Genomic DNA, 25,728 nt, shown 5'->3' with positions numbered 1-25,728 from the left:
ATAAGTTCAATGGGCTTGCTTTGCTCTTTTTATGGCACTTTTCAAATTAGCTCTAGCTGTCCTAAGTGCCAGGATATCACTGGATTTAAGTCACATTCTATGCTTTCAACATCTTGCGAACCTCATGTCATCCATGCTTTTTCATTATCCCTCACAACAATGTTTTTAAGGACACAGACATCCTCAGAGTCATTTTTATTCATTTGTTTACAATGTTTGTTGCAGTCATGAAACTCTGGGTGGTATACAATAAAGAGGTAACAAAAATAATGTAATATGAAATATAAAAGCTAGGTTTAGATAACTGAAAATATTTCCAAAGTACATACAATTCATGAGCTACTAAGTTTCATTTTGAACAAGTTCAAGTATCAGCTATAAGCAAAATTCTTTATAAAAATTATTGTTAAAGTGAAGTATTTACTTTTTAGTAACAACAAAGTCATGTTTCTGCAATTATTCTGACAAAAAAAATGTGTGAATTAAGTGGGGGAGAGAAAGTCATTGCACATTTCTGATAATTGAAATTTAGTGGAAAGGTCTGAGAAAGCAGGTCAGTGAACCTGCTTTTCTTTTGATCTTTTATCCTTGTGGGTGCCTGGATATTTCTTTGGTAAGAAAAGTTTTGTTGGGTGACTCAGCACACTGAGTCATAGGCAGTTTGAAGCCTGTAGTGCTATAGACTAATTGGTAACAGTCTCAAATTTAATTAAAATACAGTTGTCAGTTCAGATTACTGATTGACAATCCCATGGAAGTATTTCTTTAGATATTTTGTTTTAATTGTTCTGTTATATTAATGGTGTTATTGTTTTCAGATCCAAACCTTGTTAAATAAGAAAAATGCTGCCATACTTTTCCTTTTTCATGCATTTCAGTACTTCCAATTTATTTCCTAACATTTTCCAGTGCTACAAGAACCACAATCCTTTTACCCATGGTTGGTTTTGTAATATTGTCTTATGGTTTCTTAACTTTTTGTTTGACCAACATTTCTCTTTGCCTTTGCTTCAACATGATTACTGAATTTTTATGGCTTCAGGGATAAAAGAATATGGCCTTATACATTCTAGACAATACTATGTTGATGTTTTATCATATATTATCTCTTTTTTTTAAAAAAAAACAAAATATAGGGTCAAACATTATGTTTAAAGAATTAGAGTTAAGTTAGTGCGATGGGCATTGATAAGCAAAATAGGAAAATAGACTGAAAATGTTAATCCCATACATTTCAGAGAAGGGAGAATTTGAAGCCTCTTCAAACATTTTAAGGTGCAAACAAATGTAAGCATGTTTGTATGTAAAGTATTTGTGTATGTATGCATTACAAAGAAAAAAACTGTGAAAATATACAGAACATGTATTTTCCACCATAGCCATGGTGGGAGGAGACAACATAAAAGCAAAATGGTCATACTGATCTTTCCCCCAGAACCTAGCATTCAAATATCATAATAATACTGAGTCTGGAAATTACATATAATCAAAATAATCAATAGTCTTTGCTGGACATATTTTGCTTGAATTTGCCTACTTCTGTTCAATCCCATCATAAAATAGTCATGCTGAGTACCCAATGTATGAATTGGTTATTCAAGAATAGAAGGGGAAAAAATACATCTGGACCCAATAGAACTAGGCACTATCAGGACCTTGGAGAGTTCACCACATGCTATTTACAGGATGGGTTAATTTGCAGCAAAAGAATTACTGACATATAATCCCTGTTTAGTCAATTAAATCTTTAAAAGGGATGGGAAAAGACAAACAATCCTTTCATTCTCTTACCATGACCCCTCCCATCTCCACACTACCGCCTTAAAACAGCCAATAAAGGAGAAAACAGCCCTTAGCTTTTCCAGATGCCTCACATTTCTGCTTAACTGAGAATCTGAAAAGATGATATAATAGACTATATCCGGAGGTTGGATGGCACAGAAGATTTAATGCAGGAGTGAGATTTCTTGGTTCATCCCACCCAAAATCCTTTTCTGAATCTGCTGAATTCAGGTCTATATGGTATGCTGAGCCACTATCACATTCTTGATAGAAAAAAATCTGCCATGAATATCTAACTCATTTCATTCCCAAGTTCTATTTTGTTACCAAAAATAGCCACTGAGGCTCAAAAAAACCCCACCCTCCTGCATCTTTATCATATGAGACTAGAATACATGAAGAATTTTGAAAAATGTGTATTTGTGTGTGTGTGTACATATAAATGTACACACCAGGGGTGAAATCTAATTTTTTTTGCTACCGGTTCTGTGGGCGTGTCTTAATTAGTGGGGGTGGCTTGGTGGTAAGGTGACTGGGTGTGCGTGGCCAAGTCAATGTCACTTCTTTGCCCTTTTTTAACCTACAAAACACAACACAACACAACTGGCTCACTCACAATGTAAAAGCAACTGTGCTAGACCCAAAATGGCCCCGCAACAAGCAGGAACCTCACACAGCCACAAAAAGCCCAAAAAAACAACTTTCTCACTTAACACACATACAACACAACACAACTGGCTCACCCACAGTGTAAAAGCAGCTGTGCTAGACCCAAAATGGCCCCTGCAACAAGCAGGAACCTCACAAGCCACAAAAAGCCTAAATAACCAACTTTCACACTTTACACACACAAAATTCCACATACAGCTTCATGAGATTTTGTGTTTGTGTAGTTAGAGTGAAACCCTACAGAAACACACTAAATCTCAGAAAGCTGCACAAATATTATTTTATTTTTATTTATTTTTATTTTTATATAAAAACAGCTAAATTTAAAACTTCCTAAACTTTAAATGGCTAGGTCTAAAAAAAGAACTACTAAAAAAAAACCTCAATTAACTATTTTTTTTTAAAGCTCCCAAAGGAGAAAAAAACTTACCCAATAGAACAGGGATCTCCAATCTTGGCAACTTTAAGACTTGTGGACTTCAACTCCCAGAATTCCTCAGCCAGCTTTGCTGGGAGTTGAAGTCCACAAGTCTTAAAGTTGCAGATAGAGCTGCTCACTGATGATTGCAGTCAGGGAGATTCAGTTGCTTGCTGATGCAATAGATGGTAGGTATTACAGCAAGCGTGTTGCGACCAGCAGCTAAGGTAAGCAAGCTGGAGGCTTGATGGGCGGGGGGGGGGGAATAAACTTTTTTTCTTTTACATGGCTCTGGCGATCCAAGCTGAGTTGCCTGATTAGCAAGCAACTCAGCTGGGATCGTCAGAGCTTGGCTGGTCAGAGCCATTTAAAAGAAAAAAAAAGGCTCTGATGATCGCACGGCTCAGCTGGGCATGGGGGGTGGGGCAGGGATTTTTGCTACCGGTTCTCCGAACTGCCCACCACCATCACTACCTATTCACCCGAGCCGGTCCGAACTGGGAGCATTTCACCCCTGGTACACACATATATACACACACAGAGCTCTATGCAAACTGGGCTAATGACTGCAGCAAAGATTAAGGAACTAATGGGTAGGCTGGTTCCTTAGAACCAGTCCATATAAGAACAGCTATTCCTTGCAAGAATGAAAGACAATTGTTTTCCATGGGTTTGAGAACTGGGAGACTACAGGATCACCCATCTTGCTTGCAACTGCGGCAGAGACTTTTAAAGAATATTAAGTTTGCAAACTTCACTTCAGAAATGGCTTTAACTTTGTTAAAAGTATTAGAGACTTTGGACCAACAGGTTTGAAAGTCTTTATCATGCGAGTTTATTTTCAATTCTGAGCAATAGAAAAATTAATTATATAAACATCAAAAAGCTTTAAAGTCTGATCTAAGAAAGTTATAGAAAGATCAAAGGTCCGTTTCTGCATATTCTAGCATGCAAAAATGGACAAATTAACGATGGAATTAAGGGACAGAGAGGAAACAGTGTATTATGAGATGTGGAACAGGTGATATAACTGGCTTGAAAAGAAGTCTAAAATTAATGTATAGTGAATGTACAAAAAAGATAAATAAATGGATAAAATGTATATTTTAGAGTAGTAGACAAGTAAATATTGTATATAGTATAAAAATAAGTAACTATGAAATAAGAATGTATATGTATGAAACAATAGGCCTATAGATAAGTTGAAATTAAGAAAAAAATCCGATAACCGAAAGCTGTAACAGTGTAATTGTGATTTTAAAGGTTAAAAATGTTGAATAAAAATATTTTTTTAAAAAAAAGAGATCAAAGGTCCAAATTGATCAATTGACTTTTAATATAAGATTTTGGAATTAACTACCATATAAAAATAAGTAACTTCTTGTGGGAAATGTGGCTATGGTCAGTCATAACAAGGAACACTTACTTTATGATTTAGAACCGGGATTAAAGATACTAAGCAAAGAAAAATAAAAAATGCAAACCTGACCTTGATGTCAGGATTTACAAAATGATACATAATAAGACTGTAAACATTACAGGAGATTTTTAAAGAATGGAATTAGAAATTAGTTATTAAAATATCAACAATGATATAATGATGTTTAATTCCATGGATAGAGTACATCTAAAATATGTTTATCAAGGAATGGCAGATGTGGAACAAATTTTATTTGACAATATAGAGAAAGAATAAAAAATTGAATTACAAATGACAGGCTAAAAAGTAATTTGAGAAAGGATACTTCATTGTGTATACAAAAGAAACTCAATGAAGTTTTAAGAATTAAAAGGAAAATACAAATGATAAACCAAGAGAGTGACTTGGAAAATTGTTTTCTTATTGGATCTAAAAATGAGGCTTCTTATGTGTTGAAGAAGTCTGTGTGATGGGATAAATAAAATTGAAATCAAATCCCACGACAATATCTGATTGAAGCAGATCAAGATTAAAATAAGATTTTTATTTGCTTTTTTTGCAAAGATTGTTCCGTCAATCTTTATGGACTTCTCCTGAAACCAGGATTGAAAAATTAATGTTTGTAGCATTTGTTCACACCACTATATTTTGAAGAATTATTGAATGAAGTGAGGACTACAAAAGCTCAAAGCACTGATGATGAATTGTGCTATTTAATACTGAAGCTGAATAGCTGCATTAACCTCTAATGCTGAGAGTGATGTTGTAGGATCCTGTAATATTGCTACAAAAATAATAATGGGAAAACAGAATAGATTTCTGGGTCTGTTTCAAAAAGATGTGTATATGTGAAAGTGTATTGTTATTGTTTCAACAAATGTTTTAGGTCCATGATGACAAAACTATGGCATGCGTGCCAGAGGTATCATGCAGCGCCCTCTCTGTGGGCACGTGAGCTATCGCCCCAGTTCAGCTCTGCCGTGCATGCATGCCGGCCAGCTGGTCTTCGGGTCTCTGGTGTGCATGCGTGGGGGCAGGGTGCATGTGGAGGTGGGGCGCACATGGGGGGCCCACACATGCATGTGCAGAGGCGGGGCGTACACGGGGGGTCCACACACATGTGCGGACGGTGAAGCATGTGCAGGGACACACATGCATGTATGGGGCAAAGCGCACACACACATGTGCACCGCGCATGCACAGGGCCACACACGCATTGAATTTTGGGGATTTGAACATGCACACACTCAGTCCCGAAAAGGTTAGCCATCACTGTTTTAAGTGGACTAGATGTTTATAAGTGGCTTCAGGCTTGTAAAACTACTTGTAAAAGTTAGTTATATGTAATATTGTTGGTGATATATGCTTTTATTCATAAGTGATAAATTGTTTACAGCTTTCTTTTCTACATCTTTCTTATATTCCTAGTTACCAATTTGGCCTTTATTGATCAATAAAGTTTATAAAACTTTATAGTTTATAAAACTACAAACCATAAAATTATAAACTTAAAATTAAAACTAAAATATCCAGCACTCCTATGCATCTCCTAAATTTGCCCAACAACCATCTATAGGTTCCCTTCACTCTATCCTGGAGCTAAAAGATAAGGGCCTGCTACACTGGGCGGGGTGGGTGGGTGAGTACTCCACATAATAGGGGCACTCACCGAAAGGACACATTATATCCCATTTTTCTCTGGAAGCCCAGGTCTATATGCACTACTACCATCTTCAATTTATCCCATAACTATAAGTCTGAGCAGTAGATTGAGCTAAAAGACAGGGATTGACTCAAGAGTTTAGTTGATAGTAGACCTGAATTGAGATCTCCTGGTCTTAGTTTAATATCTCAGCCACTACACCATTTGGCAAGGGAACACAACCTTCACATTGTTGTTGAGAAAACGTCATGGACTGGAATTTAAGATGGACTGAACTCAAGCTAGATTTCATCCTAATAATGTTTTCAGTCAAGTCAATTAAGAAAAAAATATTGACAACTTTACAGCATTAAATTACCAAGTTTCAAAGAAACAGAAGACAATTGGGATACAAAAATTGATCAGGTTGTCTCCAGAGTTGGTCTTCCATGAATTTAAACATTCTTTTCTGTGATAAGGGGAAGTTTGAGATGACAAATAGTGCTTTTTAACTGATTCCTCTTTTATTATTTGTCAAATGTTCATTTACTCATTGTTCCATAAAAATGTCAAACTACCAAGATTTTCAGCAATGCAGATAAAAGTGTAAAGAAGAGTAATCTATAAAAATGTGTTCACCTTCTTAAATTTGCAATCATTCAATTCTCAAGTTGTACTCCACACAATTCAGGATCCAATCCTATCAGTTTGTTGTGGATTAAGGCCTTTCCATAATTTGAAAAGTTGAATTTTCTTTATTTGGTTTCCCACTGCAGGCTACTAAGTTTAAGAAACATGTTACATCATACTTATGTTATGATCACACAAATAACTTTGTATGTTGTATGAATGTATCAGTGGTGGGTTGCTACTGGTTCACCCCGGGTTGGGCGAACTAGTAGCGGTGGCAGCGGGAGGTTCTGCCCACCCATCCAGACGTCTCTGTGCATGCGCAGAAGCATTGCATGTGCACACCCACGAGCGAACCGGTAGTGATGGGATTTGAATCCCACTAGTAGAATGTGTGTATAATTAATATGTCCTTTCAATTCAGGATTAGCCTTCAGCATAGTGCAATATGTAGGCCCGGGATATTTGGCGAACCATCTGCAGCCAGCAACAGCTTCCCATCGCCCTGTGCGTTCCCACAGGGAGGGCCTACTCAGGGTGCCGTCGGCCAGTGTCGGCTGTTTAACCCCAGGGAGAGAGCCTTCTCTGTGGGCGCACCCACCCTTTGGAATCAACTCCCTCTGGCCCCCACCCTTCGCTCTTTCCGCCGTGGCCTGAAAATGTGGCTATTTCACCTGGCTGCCCTGGACTGATGAGGGTTTTAATAGAATTTTAACTGGGTTTTATTGAATTTTTGTTAATTTTAACTTGGATTTTTGTTTTAATGGTTTGTTTGCTTTGTTTTAATTGTTGTGAGCCACCCTGAGTCCATTAGAGATAGGGCGGCATACAAGTTCCATTAATAAATATGTTCAATTGGTTATATTTTCCTACTCTTGAATTAATTCTGCTATTGTTTCACATAAACTACTAAACTAAAGTGGCATATATCTCAGTTACTTTTATTCAACTGATTTTGTTCTACTTGGTGTAGCAGGAAATTGAAAATCTGAATCACACTGTATAACCCAATATTCAAATATTTATAAAGTTGGTCAATACCAGGAAGAGTATATAACTATTTATATCTATCACTACTTCTGGGATCAGTGTTTCATTCAAATGTGTTAGATTATTTTCTTGTGACTACTTTTGCCCAAAAAAAATTGCAAAGACTAATGCTTTACCACAAAAAGAAAGTGTACACAAAGTCATTTACAAGCTGAGTCACCCTAAAGCACTGCATATTAAAATATAGGATTATAAACAAGCTCTTGAAATACTATAATTTGTTATGTGATACAATGTAATACCAGCAAACTAACTTAGTATCATTAAAAAGAGAGTCCTGGTCCTTAGATTAGATGCTTTACAATACTCCTCTTGATAAAAGCTGCACACCTTCCTTAAGTAAAAATGTACAACCTAAGCTGTGGGACATAAAAGAAATTGGGAAGTGAGAAAGATGCCATGAAGAAGAATGTCTGCTGAAATTAAGCTACAGAAATCACTACAAATCACAACATTTTAGAATAGGAATGTAGTTGTCCAAAGATTTTATACATTGATTCTTTTCACTCAGTGCTGCAGAAGGAAACAACACAGAGATTCAACATTTTTACTTTCCTCCCACTTTTCCTCTAATCTTCCAAAAACTGGATATTTTGTCAGTCTGGAGTTTCTAATGTTCACAAAAATATTAAAATCAATTTTTAGTTTGGTACCAGATAAACTAAATATTCGATTATCATCAATATTGAAACTGAAATAAAGGTTATATGATTTCAATACAAGTATCTCCCTTAACAGGCTCTATGTGTTAAGATCAGCGTTGCCAGTCTTTTTTCAGTACCAGCATGTCTACACATCATCATTTCCTGCATTTACTTGTTTCTCCCATCAAGAAAGAAGAAATCTTCTTCCATCAAGAAAGTAGAAGACATTTCCCTCCATCCCCATGACTTCGTATGAGGGAGAGATATAATTATAGGTACGGTATAGACACAAAACATTAACACAACTACAGCACCTTATATTGACAAAGTTTATAGATACACTAGAACAGAACTCTTGAATGAACTAAGAAACCTTAAAATGCTTTTTAAAAAAAGAATCCTTAGATAATATGGCATAGTTGTGCTGTTTTCAGAAATTAAATTTCTTCAAATTTATTGCAGCAGGAACTTCACTGAAAATAAAAACAATCAATGTGACTCATTCTTACAACACACTTCAAAGAATACTACACAAAAGGAAATGGAAAGTGGAAAATATTCTAAAGTAATGGAAAAATACATAAGAGCTAACTGGAAATTCATGTTTGCTAATACAGTTTTCCTACACATAAAATCAAGAAGAATTGGATATGATTCAAAATATTTCATAGGCAGATGCTCTTTCATCATTCAAGCAATCCAATAAGCTTTCTGGTTATTTTTTGAAAAACAAACAATAAATCTATTGTCAAATCCATTAACAATTATTCAAAAGTTATTCTGAAATTATTTTAAGAATTATATGGTAGCTAAAATTCCTGCCATTCTCTTCTTCATTTTTATCCTGGTGTTGAACTTTCAGGTTCAAATGTCTGAACATCATCAAGAATTTATATAAACTTTTCCTGAAAGGCTCTATCATCTCCATCAATGCACACAAAGCTTCACCAAAGGTTGATTTATTAAAAATTCCATAGCATTTACAAAATTACTACAGCCATCAGTGGCTTTGAAATGCATGCCTATGTGGCTTTCTACAATACTACTTGCTATTTCATCCTGTGTATGCTAATGCTATATGAATATTGCTGAAGATACCATTTCATCACTACTTCAAATCAAATTATGTTTCCTATTTTCCTTTGTTTCCTTGCTATATAATACTGGTACATTACCATACTTCTTTATACTTCTTCATTTTCATTTATGGCTGGAACATCTGATGTAGTTTACTTCAAACCATGTTCAAACCATGTTCTTGACATATTTCTAATACTATGTTCTTGACAAACATATGCAATGGACATTTTAATTTTTCAAACAAATCTAAGGTTTTATGCTCAAATTTACACTTTTTGTACTTACCTTTAAATACATAGAACTATAAATTAAGGTACAAAAATGCTATTCAACATTTTGAAGCAGCAATGTCCCTAATCAAAAGACTGAACACATATTAAAAATAATTAATTTTTTTCATAAAGGAAATTTTAACTTAAACCGATGGTTGTTTATCCTGGAATTCTAATTTAAAAGATTATTTCCCATTTCTTTTCAGACAGAAACATTACCTGAACATACATTTGCATTTGCTTTGGGTGGACACTAACTTTTTAATCTGATAAGAAGCTTGAAGTCATGGACTGGAATACCAGTTCAGTAAATTCAATGAAATAGTTAAGTGATTACTTAATTAAAATAATGCAAATACAAAAGTTTATATACAGTACAGTACAGTATACAACTTTCCAAATCCACCATAAAAATGCAAACAATTATCAGTCTAAGGGTAAGTGAATCAGATAAAACAAAAGCCAACTCACTAAAGGTAGAAACATGATCATAAGGAAAAATAATGGTAAAAATAGTAAAAAAGCTTGGAAAAACTATTTGTAATCCCATTAGGTAGCAGTGGTAGTAGAATCAAAAACAATAGACAAAATATATGAATCAAAATAGTTTTCTGAATAAGGTTAATTTGAATTTCACTCTAAAAGGTCATGGAAATGATTCCTTCAAACAAAATGTTATGAGATACATTCTGTAAGATTTAAATACTTACCTTTGTTAAAAATGTTGCTTTTGCTGAAAAGGCAGATCTTAGCAGAAACTATCCTAGATAATCAGTATTTCTCTTCTGGTAGGATATGCTCATTGATATGTTCATTTACTTTTTCATTATCATTAGACAACAAAGGGCTAGGCCAGTTTTAGAACTATAATTTATTTTCTCTTTGGGAAGAAGGCTATGCAGTGTGTTACAACCAAATAACTTCTTAAAGATTAGATGCAAATTTTCCTATGATTCTTAAACTTCCTTCCAACTTGGACACAGGACAAAGGTTACTTTGACAGATTTGATTCAACTGTTTTGAGGTTCCCTACAAAGATGATCTTGCTGGGCATTTTGACAGGTCTTCATATCCTAACCATACCTAACTTTGTAGGTAAACTTTACATTTCTTATCAGCTAATAGATACTGCTCAAAATTCAGAATACGATTGCCTTCTCTCAAGATTGTTTCAATAAAAAATGGCATACATACAACTATGCATTTCACTTATGGCAAAAAGTTACACAAATAGTATAAAAAACAATCCAGTACAAAAATCTAAAATGTCAGGTTACAAATAGAATGTCTTTATTATAATTTGTCATTTATATTTTCAAAAATGTTTCTCTGCTTTGAAAATAAACTCCAACTTACCTGTTCTTTTTGAGGTGCTAAAAATTCAATAACTTCTTCCACCATAACTGATTTATGTAACTGTTGACTATCTTCGCTGTGTATTTCATCCTGTAAGTTTTCACTAATACTGAAATGCAATGATTTCTTTTCAGTTTCACATGTACTTGTTAATGAAGAATGTATGCATTTTACTGACATACCTAAGCAATTTGGAATGAAAGTATGCAAAGTAAATTGATTGCAGATTTTTTGTAAACAAGGAAGCCAATGCATGTTGGAGACAAAGTTGCTTGAAGGACAGGATGCAAATACTAATAACAAATTAGTACATTTATCTATCTGAAAAAAAAACATCAGAAATCAAAATTAGTTTATACAATAGTCAATAAAAAAGAACCATCATTAAGTTACCATTGAGAGCTTTTAGTGCTAGCATTACATGTGGGTACTTACTACTACTGCTAATCCTTATTTAAGTTTACATTCATTAAAAAAGAACATATTGAAATAATTTATTAGAATCAAATAATTACAGACACAATTTTAAAGATAGATAAGAACACTGAAATATAGTACATCATTTAATTATGGACACTTTATTTATAGAAACTCTGCAGCTGTAGCATTCTCTCCTTGGAGAGTTCTACATCTCATACATTTTTGAAAACCTCTTTATTCCACAAGATATTCTATTAGCAATATTTGTGTTCTTATATATGCACTGATATTCTTCTCTCGACTTGGTGGGTTTTTTTAGATTTATCACTCTTTTTACATGTATTTTATTTATTATCATTTATAATCCAATTCCTATCCATAAAACACTCAAAATGGTTAAGAAGTTTCATAAAAGCAGTCAAAATCATTATTAAAATGCTTCCTCTCCCCAATCCTGAGTTCTTGCTTAAAATGGGGGGGGGGGGGCATGAGTGCTGAGTACAACTTGCCTTTTTAAAAAAATGCTATTACAAGCTATGAGTGAAAGGATATTAGGAGGTCCATATATTACATTATTGATTAAGCAGCAGTATAGTCATGACCACTTATTAGTAGATGAAGAGGACCAACAATTATCTAGTCCATATATGATATTAAGCAGCTTTATAATCCTGGCCAAATAGGATAAGATCATAATGGCAGCCTCCACCCAATTACTTTGCAACTTATAATCATAAGAATTATTAATAGTGAGGTAAATATTTATTAATGCAATAGTCACCAATAAAAAATGAAGGAAAAAGTAAATTCCCTTGAAAATAATTAAAATTAATGGTTACTTCTATCACTTTCTGATAAAAAAATCCATACTTTATATCGTATTTTTTAAATCTACCTGGCATCTTCCTCTAACAAGCTTCAATGGATGAGCTAAGAATATACTTATTTTCCTAAACTATATATAATTTAATCAATCATTTTCAAGCTTCCTCTCACTTTGCCTTAAATGCACAATAGATGGTTTGTAATATCCCTGTCAACGAAGTTGATTTTATTTATTCTCAAGGAAAAGAAAGAGCATGCAAAAATTACAAGAGTAAACATTGTCAAGGCCCTTTATAATAAAGCAAATTCCAGCTTCCATGGAAATTTTAAACAGTATTTGCAATTGAGCAAATACTCACAATTTGTCTCATCTAAACATTCATGAAAAGAACAGGAATAATGAAACAGACTTGTAAGAGACCAATAACTAGTCCTCTAGCTTTTCACCAATTTATTTTAAATGTCATCCTGTTATGTGGTCATGAAATGCATTCCAAGTGAAAGGATGCCGAAAAGATATTTGGAAAGAGTCACTTGTTGACAGAGGCAGAAGAGAGGGAAAAAAGCTGCTATTTGACTGAATTAAGTCATTTGAAGACGAGTTTAATATCTGTTACAACTGTTGTGTCAACTGCTTTTAACCCATAAAACACACAAGTCTCATCATCATTCAAGTTCCAGAGTGACTGCCAAATTGCCTCGTTTGGCCCATAATTAAGAAATATGTTTGACACTTTTATGAGCGCGGAGAAGGTAAATCCTTTGTTTGGGCTTAAGACCATTTGGGGACTTATCATTTATTCATCTATACCTCCATTATTTTTGCAAGGAGCTTTTAATTTGGCAGGTGCTTTTAGAGAGCTCAACAAAAACAACGCTTTCTCGTAAATGCAAAAGAAAAAGAGAGAGAGAGAGAGAGAGCTGACGTTATTCACTATGGAGACCAGGGAAGGAAGGGGTGGGAGAATACCGTTATCTGACCATCATCGCCATTTCCTTTGCAATCAGGAGTCCTAAGGGAAGGACACTTTATTGTAGGAATGGAAATGTATGCATCTGAAGAACACCACGAACCTTTTCTCCCCAAGCGATTGCCTGTCTCACCCGTCCTAGGTTTTAGGAAGACATCATTCTAAGGCGGTCTTCGAGGCGTTAGACGAGGCTTCCGCCTCTTTAGGTTCTTCGTTGCAACTGGCGGAGGCAGGTGGGCTGCCAAAAGGCTTCCCCCCTGCAACAAAGCCTCGCCCGCTTTCAGTTCCGCTTTCCCAAAGGGCAACGAACTAAATCGAACGTCGTGCACTTGCTTGATTCAGTGGAAGGAACCCATAATATATGGGGCGAGGCATTATTCGTTTCTGGCCCCCCTCTCCACACGTTTGAAAAGTGTTAGATCCAGGCAAAAAATATAAACGCACCTGCTTGAGTTTTGTACCGGTTGTAAATTACAATTAGCGACGCGCTTTTTCTATTGAGAAAAAAAACTCCCATCAATTCGGCAGGACTGGCGTCCGAAATAAGTATACAGTGGTGTGTGCACATGTTCAGCGTCTGCTAGAATGTTCTGCTCTCTTTCTTCATGGCATTAACTCCTTTATTTAATTTTTATTTTTTTGCGTAAGCGTCCCTTTTTATCTTAGATGTTTCCGTATTGGCCGTCCCAAATCAATATGTGAAAGAATTATGACCAGCAGATAGTACATTCTATTAGCCTTTAACATCCCTGAAATAGTATACTAATTTATTCTATGATGTGTATGCTGGGCGAAGGGGCTGATGAAGAAAATTATTCGATATTCATGACTGCTTGTAAATACGTTTTTTTTCCCCCAAGGATAAAAATAAAAGGCACCAAACCTCCCCTTCTCTCTCTCTTTAAATTGCCTGACCATTCAAAAACTGCAACAATGTCCTGTTAGGGACCCTCGCCGACACCGTCATGGACAAGAACAGTTCTAATGGGGCACTCATTAAATGTCAACCTATAGATAACGCTCATCAAGCCTCAATTTCACGAATTTACAATCAAATGCTATCCAAGCCTCGTATGCCCCAATACTTCTGGAGACTGCCAGCTAAAGAATTGTCTTTAATGATGGACTGTGTTTAATTTTTAGTATACAAAACTCATTGCAAACCCACTCAACAAATGTCTCGACCCCTCCCCCAGTTATTTACATACAAATAGCTATTATCTCCTATCGCGCTACTGTACTACACATAATCATATTCTCTCCCACTTCCTATTAACTGCTTCAGGGCGACAATCGTAATTCGAGCAATCGGAAGTGTGGTATATATTTAAATATGTATGTATGCATATGTGTGTGTGTTTGTGTGTGTGCTAGGCGAATTACCCCGCCCATAGTAAACTAAATGCGGGGAAAGGCATTAGTTAGGGGCTGAAAAACAGTGAGTAAAGAGTTAAATGCACACAGCGCAGTCACAGGGCTCCTCTGTTGCTTTCCTTCCTTTCTTTTGGTAATAAATGTACCCTTCAGATTGAGCACGTGTCTGTCACACAACACATACTCTGAATTCCGGTGCTCTTGCAGAAGCCTTAGACTCATAACTTCAAGGGTATCGGCTTTCAAATGAAAACGCACGTAATCCATCGGCAAGCCTATACGTGCTTCCATTTAGAAAGTGGTAGTAGAGGAAACGCCCCGCCTTTCAGCACACTAGCTGGCAAACCAATTCAAGTCCGCAGAGAAACCGCTTAAAGTCATCTACGCTTAAAGAGACATGCAGAATAAAAAGAATTCAGTGAGACGGTTGGGCCAGAACTGCATTAGGAAGAATTCCCACGAAAGGCAGGCAGTACTGTTGAGTCACTATAATTAGGATACTGGGGTCAACTATACCGCTTGAACACATTAAACAAAATTGGTCTTTGCTTCTTATACACTCAACTCCATGTTCTATGTGATCTGGCCATCGAATGAAAAACACAGATTGATTACATTGAAATGACAGCAACCCAAACTTGTTTCATTCAACTTTTTCATTTGGTCTGCCCCCCTTCCCCCCCTCCAAAAGATCCGCCTTCTTCAGCACCTTCTTCTTTATTAATCCTTCTAAAAGTGATCTTTGTCCTCCCCGATTCCTTGAACAAAAACGGGGAAAAAACAAAAACTAAAGCGACCCATCCCCGGTTTTGAAAGCACATCTCTTTCCTCTTCTTCCTTCCAGCTTCCCATCCATCGAGACAAGAAGCCTAGTTTTTCCCTTTCGTCGAAAGACGGCTCGAGCCTGTTTTGTGTGCTGAGAAAAGACGGGTCCTTGTTTAGACCAAAATTCATACCCCGTCCTATCAGCAGCGCGACTATGACGTTTCTCGGTCCTAAACCAATCAGAAGCGACCGATCTGCAAGCCGCTTGTATTTGAATTTGGTGACTTGCTGAACAAAAGAAGCGGGGCGGCGGCGACGCCTTAGCAAGCTGGCGGTCGATAAAAAGGGCATTCGAGGTTCGGGTGAGTAATATATATTTGCGAGAAAATGAAGTCCGATGAACCTAAACGAGCCCTAAATGCTACTTTCTCAGTAAATATAACGGATCAGCTAAGGTGGCTGAAACATAAGCTGTTGCTAAAGTAGGGAGGGGTATGTTGAGCTCCCTGCAATCACCGGATGGGCCATGTTTTTTAAACCTTCGGAGCAAGATGGCAAGTGCATGGCAGGAATTCCTAGTAAAATGGGGGAAAGTTGCCTACTTACGAGGATTATTAACTCTGAAGCCTACCCATGCTTAACCTGGGAGTTAGGACTGTTCGTCTTTTAAATACGCAGGCATGAAATTGTACCTCTCGAATGTAGTGAGCCGTTTGTCTTTAGTGTACACGCATAGGCTAGAGGAGAAATAGCAAAATGTTTTGGTATCTTCAAGTGAGCGGCAAGAAAGCCTGCCTTACTTTCGAGATTTAAAACGTATAAAACTGCGGGGACTTTGCAGGCTGCCGCCTGGAGTCAACTTGAAGACTCCCTTCACTTTGATGCTTTAAAATATTATGCTGTTTCCGCAGTTCCTGCAAATTGCTGCTTTGTTCTGTAAATAAATTTGACTAGCAAACTAGAATCTGAAAAGTGTCCTCAAAAATTGTTCCATTAAAATTTTATTCCCTTGATTGCTAGTGTGAGTGAAACCACACTATAATATATATAGCCTGACCTGTGTAATCTCTTGCTAAGATTAACTTAAAGCCATATCTAGCATTTAAGATGATTTTTAGGACCACAAGAACTACACCATAACTTGTTGAATGCCGCCCACTTCCTTAATACTTATGGTACTTTACAAAAAATACAATAAAACAATTATAAAACACAAATTAAGGAATAGTTATTTTCTAAGCAGTGTTTTGTTAAACTATTAAAGCTGTGTGCATATAAAGATATTACAGAAATAATGGTGTGTTAAGTATATTTGTTGAATTATTTTAAAGTCCAGGCTCCCTCCCCATAATAATAATAAGTACAATTCCAATGTCTGATTAAAATGTTAATAATGTTTAAACATCTATTTATTTTGTTTGTTTTAAAGACTAAGTGAGATACACTGGATAGATGTAATTATGTTATTACCTTAGATTGTCACATTGGTGTCAAGAATACCTATTTTTGAGAGATATATAGAGGACCGGATTTTATTTAGAAAAGGCTGCTTACTAATTTTAAAAAATAATTGCATTGGTTACTGTTGGCTTCCAATTTAAAATACTGTATGTCCATTAACCTTCAAAGTCCAGTCCAGAGCAGCCCCAGAATATTTAAGAGTATCTTGTAAGAATAGAAAACATTGAAACAGAAAACTGACAGCAGACAAAAACCCAGTGGTCCATCGAGTCTGCCTTTTAAGTTTATTTGTTTTTGTTTCTTTAATTTCTTTTAATGTTTATTGGCATACATTCCTTCATTCATTTTTTAACTTTTATCAGATGTTAGACCTGTTTATCCCAAGTATGTTTAAATTCAGTTATTGATCTTTGACCTACCTCTGCTGGAAGTTTGTTCCAAGCTTCCACTATTCTTTCTGGGATGTAATGCTTTCTAACATTACTTTTTAACTTCCCTCCTGTCAGTTTGAATCCATATGTCCTGTCATACAAAATGGAACTATAGAATCTCCTCACTTTAACAATAATAATCAGTTATTTAACTTGTATGCAGAACAAGAGGCCTTTTTTTGTGATAACCCCACTGGAACTTTCTCCTTGCCGAAAGAATTTGTGGTTCCAACCTCCTTATTTTTGCCAAACAAATTAAATTGGTGCATCCATACCTTTAGTTCAGGTTGACTATTGGCACTATCATAGGAAATGGATACAGAGCTATATTAGTTTGTGTGCATTTCATTTGCCCATCACTATTTTGTTATGAACTACCAGTGTATGAAACACTTACCCTTGGTATTCTCTCCAGCCATTGAACCAAGTCCTAGTATTTTAAACAATTCATAGAACAACAATGATCAGAAGACATGGAGTAGGGAAAAAGGAAAAATAAGTATAAGTTGTTATAATATCTGACTTAGAAAATGAAAAAGGGTTTGGTGCACAATTTGTCATAGATGTTTGTTGCTCCTTAATATGAGATTGGTCAATTTAAAAGGCATAATATTAAGTAGAACCATACAAAACATTTCTGCCACAGTAACACCAGTGTCAAAATTGCATTGAAGGTTGTGTATGTAACAAAATACATGCATTTTGAAAGTTTTGTTCCAAGCATGAAAGTTTTGTTCCAAGCATTTTCTATTTTCTAAAAATCCATACAATCCAATCAAATTTAAACTCTGTTAATATTTGATACTCTGTTGATAAAACTTTTTTTTTTCTTATTAACAGAAGAAGAATTTACTTGGTATACACCTGAGGCAACATAGCTGTATTTTATAATGTCTGCTACAGATGAAGAAAATGTCTGCAATCATATTAAAGTAGTAATCCGTGTTCGTCCTGAAAATCCAAAAGAGAGAGATGGCAACTTTCAAAAAGTGGTTCAGGTTGTTGATAAACATATACTGGTGTTTGATCCCAAAGTGGAAGAAGTCAGTTTCTTTCATGGAAAAAAATTACCAAACCGCGATATCACTAAAAGGCAAAATAAGGATCTAAAATTTGTATTTGATGCCATATTTGATGAACATTCTACACAGCTGGAAATCTTTGAAGATACCACCAAAATATTTCTAGATGGTTTTTTAAATGGCTATAATTGCACAGGTAACTTTCCTAGGTAGTCATTTGTTATCAGTATGCATAATAATCCCACATGAATAACCCTAGTACATTTAAAGAAAAAGTAGCCTTTTTTGTTTTCTACACTGACATTTGCAGAAATCTCTTAACAAAATTTATATCTTCCACATTTTCATTTTTGCTGCTTTTCAGGATTTTGGGGAATAAGGCAAACTGGAAGTATTTTGTTGTATGATTTTTTTTTAATACTACCTCATCTTAAAAATTAAGTTGGGAACTTTTGGTATCTCATTTCTAAATGCCTAAATACTAGCAAAAGTACCGTATTTTTTTGCACTAGACGGAGTATAAGACGCACCAAGATTTTGAAGAGGTAAACAAGGAAAAAAAATTTTTTTTGCCCTCCCCGGTCCCCAGGAGTACTCTGCAGGCCTCCCAAACCCTCTGCACGTCCCTGTTTTCACAAAACTGGGATGTGCAGAGGGTTTGGAAGGCCTGCAGAGTGCTCCTGGGGACCGGGGAGGTCAAAAACGCGATGCGTGGGGGGTTTGGGAGGTGAAAAATGGGTCAGTTTTTCACAAAAACAGGGTGGGCAGACGGTTTGGGAAGACTGCAGCCTGCTCCTGGGGGCTGGGGAGGGCAAAATCAGGGCGCACAGAGGGTTTGGGAGGCCTGCAGAGTGCTCCTGGGGGCTGGGGGTTTGGGAGGGCAAAAACGCCCCTGTTTTTCACCTCCCAAACCCCCACACATTGTGTTTTTGCCTTCCCAGCCCCCAAGAGCACTCTGTAGGCCTCCCAATCTGCGCACCCTGTTTGTGCAAAAAACGGGCCTGTTTTTTGGCTAAAATGAGGTGTGTGGGGCGGGGTTTCGGGAGGCAAAAATGGTTGTATTTGGTGTATAAGACGCTCCAAAATTTCCACCCTCTTTTAGGGGGGAAAATACAGTAATTAAGAGCAATAAACTTTTGTTGTGGTTCTTTCTTGACTGTTCTGAAAAGAGAAGCCATTATAAAGTTCTGCTCAAAATACCTGTTTCATTAAAGAGATGTGCTAGTCTATTTTTTGCATAAAATAATGGTTGGCTGCCATATTTTCTCAACCACATTTTTGTAAATGGGCAAAATATCCATGGGTTGCTTATATTTTGCTTCAAACATCAGGGTAATGAGTCACAGTCAATTCAAAATTTCCCTGTCCTTTTTCACAATTTAGTACTTGCTTATGGTGCAACTGGAGCTGGGAAGACTCATACAATGCTGGGTTCCCCTGAAGACCCTGGAGTAATGTACCTGACTATGATGGAGCTTTACAATTCAATTGATCGAATGAAAGAAGAGAAGCATTGCAGTATTGCAGTTTCATATCTTGAGGTAAGAAGTTAAGAAATTCTGCACAATAATTTTTTTCAATAAAATAGAATCTTCCAGAAAAAGCATCTCTCTTTTAGTCATTTAATCTTCATGCTGTATTCATTTAAGCCTTACTATTTTTGACTGATTTCCTCACTTATCTATGAGCTGATCCTGACTTATTTAAGATTAGTTTTCTAGAATTCACTTCCAGTCCAGTTTAATGAATTAGCCCCTGTCCAGGAATCTTGTCAATATGCTACGTACAGCATTGCTATTTTTAATTCCTTTTATGCTATTTACTCTGTCCGTAGTAGTGTTGCCTTCACAGTGGTGTCTCTGAGGATATCCTTCTACTCTCTTGCGAATTATGTGACATATCTCTGTAATATTAGCTAAAAGTCAAATGCTAACTACAAGTAGTATGACGTAAAGTAGATGGAATTTATAGCATGGGATTTTGAGTAGCATGCAGAATATGCATGTACAAGACTGCATGTGAGATGTATTGAATTGACTCATTTGTCATCCAGGACAGATGTAGCTTGGTATCTTAATTGTTAAACTGATCAAGCATATAAAGCATATAAATTCTTATAATAGGTTGCAATTTCTAAAGATTACCTTTTATTACACTGTACTACATTAAATTGTTATTTCACTAGGCAGAGGATTCTTCCGTACTGCAAATGATTCTTCTGTACTACAAGTGTATTTAAATGTATTATTTAGATACAATTTCTCACATTTTCCAATATTGCTTGCAGGCAAGGATGGAAGGATTAACTCAAATAATGGAACTGATGAACCAGTTCAGTATTACACAATGACCTGCATATTATCAGAGCTTAAGAATAACTTGATTTGTGAGCATTCAATTCTTGACAACTGAAAACAGCCTAAAGCAATGGTTTCCAATTATGGTTGTGAGGTTACTCTAGTTAGTTCCTGATATGAAAGGTGAAATAAAAGTCCCCTCCCACCTCATGAGATCATTAACTTTGCAAGTGTGCTATACAATGTTTATGCATTTCCCAAATTTTAAAATGCAAATGTAGTGGTAGAGCTATCCAAACCAAATTAAAGACATTTTTCCCTAGGTCTACAATGAGCAGATACGTGACCTATTAGTAAATTCAGGACCATTGGCTGTTCGAGAAGATCCTCAAAAAGGAGTTTTGGTTCATGGGCTAACCTTGCATCAGGTATGGATATTTCTATGTATGTGCCATTATTATCTTTTTTGTTGTTATTTAATTTTTTTCTCTTAAGCATTCGAGTCAGCTAACAATGATTTAAAAAAAAACATGAATACAACCAACATTTGAAGTGCAATGATGGATGGATGGATAGATTTAAAAAAAATCAGTTGAACAGAAGGATTAAAACTAGTTAGACAGTAAACCAAATTAATTCAGAAAAACTAGCCTTCATCTTAAATTAAGGTTAAATAACATTTGGTTGGAATGCGGATTCCACAAAATGGGAACAGACATTAAAGGTCATACTTTAGATCAGTGCTTCTTAAAACTTTTTGCTCTCAGGACCCCTTCTCACAATAATAGAGCTTTTGTTTGTAAGGATTATATTTATCAATACTGTATTAAAAACTAAAGCGGATGCATTTGTAGAATATTTATGAGCGATGGTGGCACAGTGGTTAAAATGCATTACTGCAAACCAGGGTGGATTTGATTTAAATCGAGTTGATTTAAATCACGATTTAAATCATGATTTAAATCACTAGTAAAAAGGCTTGATTTAAATCAACTGGATTTAAATCATAATTTCTAAAGAGCAACTGTCATCTCTGCTACTCCTTTGACCCACTGTTGACTCACCGATAGTCCCAGTGTTGCAGAATATACAGTCTCATGCTACATAACTAAGCTCCATTTCATGCTGAATAAACTAAATTATTTATGTATCTTAAATAGAAAACTATCTTACAATAGATTTTTACCCCAAAAGTTTTTTATTAAAATAAATTCGATAAAAATAAAAAAAAATCTTTTTTTTTTTTTTTAAATCATTGATTTTTATCCACCCTGCTGCAAAGTACTTCTTCTGACTGTAGTTTGGCAGTTCGATTCTTACCTGCTCAAGGTTGACTCAGCCTTCCATCCTTCTGAGATTGGTAAAATGAGGACCCAGATTGTTGTGGGCAATATGCTGACTCTGTAAACAGCTTAAGAAAGGGCTGTAAAGCATTGTGAAGTGGTATATAAGACTAAGTGCCATTGTTATGATATAAAAATAATATTAAGCCCATTAAATATTGGCATAAGCAAAATCATTTTCAAGAAAACCTTATATGTTTTAAAAAAAGTAATAAGAAGAGTGACTTCATTTTAAATCTTTACAAATATCTTCAATATTTGGTAAATAATTTTGATTTTGAAACTTCAGAGATTTTGGGGACATCTCCACAAGTCCTTGGACCATACCTTAAAAAAACCCTGCTTTAGATTCACCCATAATATTTCTGGAATTAATGTATTGTGTAACATATGTAGATTGTGAACCACACTGTATTGTTTAGTTTTTGTATGATGGGAACATTGTAGCTTTTTCAACAAACAATGTCTAAATAAGCCACTGCTTAATGGATCATGAAATGTATATTTGATATAAAACTCATTTTGTGGAGGTGGGTAAGGATCGAAAAAGGGGATGTTTATTGATTTACTTTTGTAATGTTTCATTTTCATAACTCTTGCATAAAATGAATATTTGGTTTATTTGTGGATATGGGCAATGAATGTCTTAAGGGCTCAGGGTTGATTAAACACAATAATGAAATTTGGGGATCAAATTATCCCTGACTATGCCTGAACTCCCCCCCCCCCCAAAAAGCAGATCTCGGCTCTATTAGTACTTCCTGGAAATACTATGTTTTTAGTCTACATAGGGAATTTGAAAAAGCTTCCTATAAGAATAGTGTGACAAGCTACTTTTATCTTGCAATCTAATAAAATTACATGTATGTTCCCATAAAATCAGCAAGAAACACATTCAGCTTGAAGAAGACTTCACATTTAAGTATGTCCTGAGTCAAATTGTACATGTGTGTAATTTGTTTCAAAAATCACAAGTTAACTTAAATAGTAATCAATGCATTTGGAGGAAGGAAATAAACAATTACCACAATACCTTCTAACAACGCTTGAAAGACTAATGGACTTTTAAGTGGCCTGTTAACAAAATGGTTGCTATAAGGCAATTTAGAGCTGACAAAAGAAAACTGAAGAGTTTGGCTTTTATAATCAAATCATTAATTGCAAAACTTCGTTGTTAAACTTTTTAAGTAATCAAGAACAGCTTTAAATTGTACTGCTATTCTTATATTTCTGTTTATACTTGTTATCTGCCCTCATTTCTTTTCCACTCTTGCGCCGCTGTTCCTTCTGTTTCTGTTGCTTTCTGCTACTGTCACCCTATTGTGCCTCTTAATTTCTACAATTAGGGCTCTGGAGAAAATTGGCAATGGATTCACAACAGAGAAATATGTCTTCCGAATATTTTTGTCTACTGCTGAGGCAATTGCATATCAATCAAATTCCCAAAGGTCTACCTTTAATAGGTCTACCACTTTATTGATAATTTTAATGGCAACAACGCTCAAGTGATGAATTGATATTGTAGAAAGTTAGCACCCACCCCTCTCCTAGAAGAATGAAATATTCTAGGAAGTATTAAAAAGGCAGAATATTACACCTCCCTAGATAAGAAAAGGAGAAACATGATCTTGGAAAGCAGCCCCCACTTTTGCTAATAGCCCCAGAAAGACTGATGCCAACCTATCTATAAGACAAAAGGGTAGGCCAGTTTATCTACAACACAAAAGACCTTCACCCTCAGGAAATAATAGGATTAGCCCTCTACCCATCTCACCACATGGCACCTGGGAAGATTACATCACCCAGCAAGATTCAACCAAGCCTGGGACTCAAGACAACCCACAAAATTACCCCTGCATGACCTCATGGGAGTCTGATAACCAATCAGAATACATTTCTTACACAGGAACAGGAAGCAAGTTCAAATCCCAAGAGAGGGTATAAATATATCTCACCCTCCACTCCATGTGGTCAGCTACCCAGGACTTCAAACCATGTTTCCAGTGTCTTTCTCCTTACTTGGAACTGAACCCAGATGGACATTTCTTCCAACAATTTGATATGCAAAAAATTGAGGATGGGTTATAAAATTCTAATGTTTAACCATCTTGAGTTCTTAAAAGTATACCAGGTGTACAGCTGTTGATTTTAATGGACTATAGTGTAGAAATAAGCTATTTTTGCCTTCATGCAATGTAGGGAAGATTTGGAAAATACCTAGATTCAAAGGTATGTCCCGTTCCAAACATTTACACTTATTTCTATCCCTTCATAAAAGCAAAAAGACCATACTAGATTTTTCAGAAACCTGACAATTACAGTTGCTAATTTATGCTAGAATTGGAGAAGCCAGGTTTTGGTGGTGTGGTAACTGGTCAATCCATCAAAGTCCCTTCAGGATATTGCCAGGCCATACGATGCCCACTTCCATGTACCTCCAAAACTTTTGCATACTATTTGATGTAGGCAGAAAGCCTATAATGCACAGGCTAGAGACTGGTAGACTGAGTTCTAGCTTTCTTTTGGCATAAACCAGTTGAGTGTCAATTAAGCCAGTTGTTCCTTATCAATCCTAGGAAGGAAACAATGGCAAACCACTTCCGAAAATGTTACCAAGAAAACTGCAAGGACTTATCCATGTAGCTGTTAGAAATCAAGCTGACAAGACCTCTCCTCCCCCCACCCCCCAAAAAAACACCATTATTGACAATAAATTTGGTGGTCATTTTGTGTGTAGGTCCTAGAAGACAAAAAAGATACTTGAAAATAGTTCAGGAATAAAAAATGGTGCCTTCTTCAGAAAGTTGATCTTCTAGTGGCAGAAATTTTATATGGAACAGAAAGCAACAATATGAATATGTATAGCAGAGCTAAAATGGGCAGATTTTTTTGAAGAAAATATTTTTTGGGGAGAAAGTTGGAAACCAGACTGAAGACTTGGTTGCATAAGTGATATTACTTCAACAAAAATGAGAAGGTTGGGTTTATTCCAAAACACCTTTTCTCCAATGAAATGAGTTAGACTTTTCTTCCTTGGCCTCCATTAGTGAATGCATGCTGATCGTGTCAAATTTTGCTTCTGCTTTTTAGGGAGTGGATATGATAGATTTTTCTGAAAATAGAACACTAAATCAATACTGTAAATTTGAGACACTAGAACGAGAAACTTACCTTTTGCTGTTATCCTTGCTATGAATTGACATAATTATTTTTTATGATTTATTTTGTATCTTTTTGTTCCCTGTAAATGTTTAATTCTGGAGTTCCGAATGTTCTTATTATTCATCTGCTTTAAGATGAATTATAGGCAGCCATTGATCTGATGTAAACACCTAGCTAATCAGAATGATTTACTGGTTTTAAACAGTCAATACAGGACTGGAGCTGTATTAGTCTGTGATAGCCAAAAGTCTGATATTGGAGGAAACTATGATTTTTTTTCCTGTCTGTTCCCTTCAAATATTATGCAAATTATTTTTGCACATCATCTTTGGGCAGATATTGATGTTTATTGTACACTAAGAAAAGCTAGTTTGATAAGAGATATCATTTTACTTCCTTTGTATTATTCATCCCCTAAAATGGCAGCTGGAGTTTAAAATTATAAAGTTTAAAATTATTATTGGAAACTTTGGATAATAAAACCCCGGGATTTCAATCATATAAAGATTTACTAATTTCACTGGGTCTTTTCCTCAATCCTTGGTAGCCCAAATCTGCAGATGAGATCTTGCAAATGTTGGATTATGGAAACAAAAACAGAACACAACATCCTACTGATGTGAATGCCTCCTCATCTCGGTCCCATGCTGTCTTTCAGGTAAGATGAAACGGTAGATAAGATGTCTGAGGATCT

At 35.7% G+C, this 25,728-nt stretch overlaps 2 protein-coding genes across 5 annotated transcripts in view; one reads left to right on the top strand and one right to left on the bottom strand.

The window, feature by feature from the left end:
* The window catches only part of METTL15 (methyltransferase 15, mitochondrial 12S rRNA N4-cytidine), a 70,792-nt gene extending 57,357 nt beyond the window's left edge, over positions 1-13,435 (bottom strand). The window contains exons 1-3 of one of the 4 annotated variants that reach the window (XM_087877905.1): positions 13,283-13,423; positions 11,146-11,284; positions 10,964-11,072 (exon numbers count right to left, since the gene is read on the bottom strand). In XM_087877905.1, coding sequence (XP_087734031.1) covers positions 10,964-11,008 — 45 coding nt within the window. In that variant the 5' untranslated portion in view covers positions 11,009-11,072; positions 11,146-11,284; positions 13,283-13,423. Of the gene's footprint in view, positions 1-10,963; positions 11,285-13,282 lie in introns of all 4 variants that reach the window. The other 3 variants (XM_034417211.3, XM_087877913.1, XM_087877911.1) reach the window with 3 other exon arrangements.
* A 1,889-nt stretch (positions 13,436-15,324) lies between these two features.
* Positions 15,325-25,728, top strand: part of KIF18A (kinesin family member 18A) — a 50,719-nt gene continuing 40,315 nt past the window's right edge. Inside the window, exons 1-5 of the mRNA XM_034417212.3 lie at positions 15,325-15,680; positions 18,051-18,428; positions 19,616-19,773; positions 20,853-20,957; positions 25,582-25,692. Coding sequence (XP_034273103.2) covers positions 18,101-18,428; positions 19,616-19,773; positions 20,853-20,957; positions 25,582-25,692 — 702 coding nt within the window. The 5' untranslated portion in view covers positions 15,325-15,680; positions 18,051-18,100. The remainder of the gene's footprint in view (positions 15,681-18,050; positions 18,429-19,615; positions 19,774-20,852; positions 20,958-25,581; positions 25,693-25,728) is intronic.

Source organism: Pantherophis guttatus, chromosome 1, assembly GCF_059756535.1.
Source record: "Pantherophis guttatus breed Tessera chromosome 1, ASM5975653v1, whole genome shotgun sequence".
In the NCBI taxonomy this organism is placed as follows: Eukaryota; Metazoa; Chordata; class Lepidosauria; order Squamata; family Colubridae; genus Pantherophis; species Pantherophis guttatus.
This window is presented reverse-complemented; position numbering and strand designations above follow the sequence as displayed.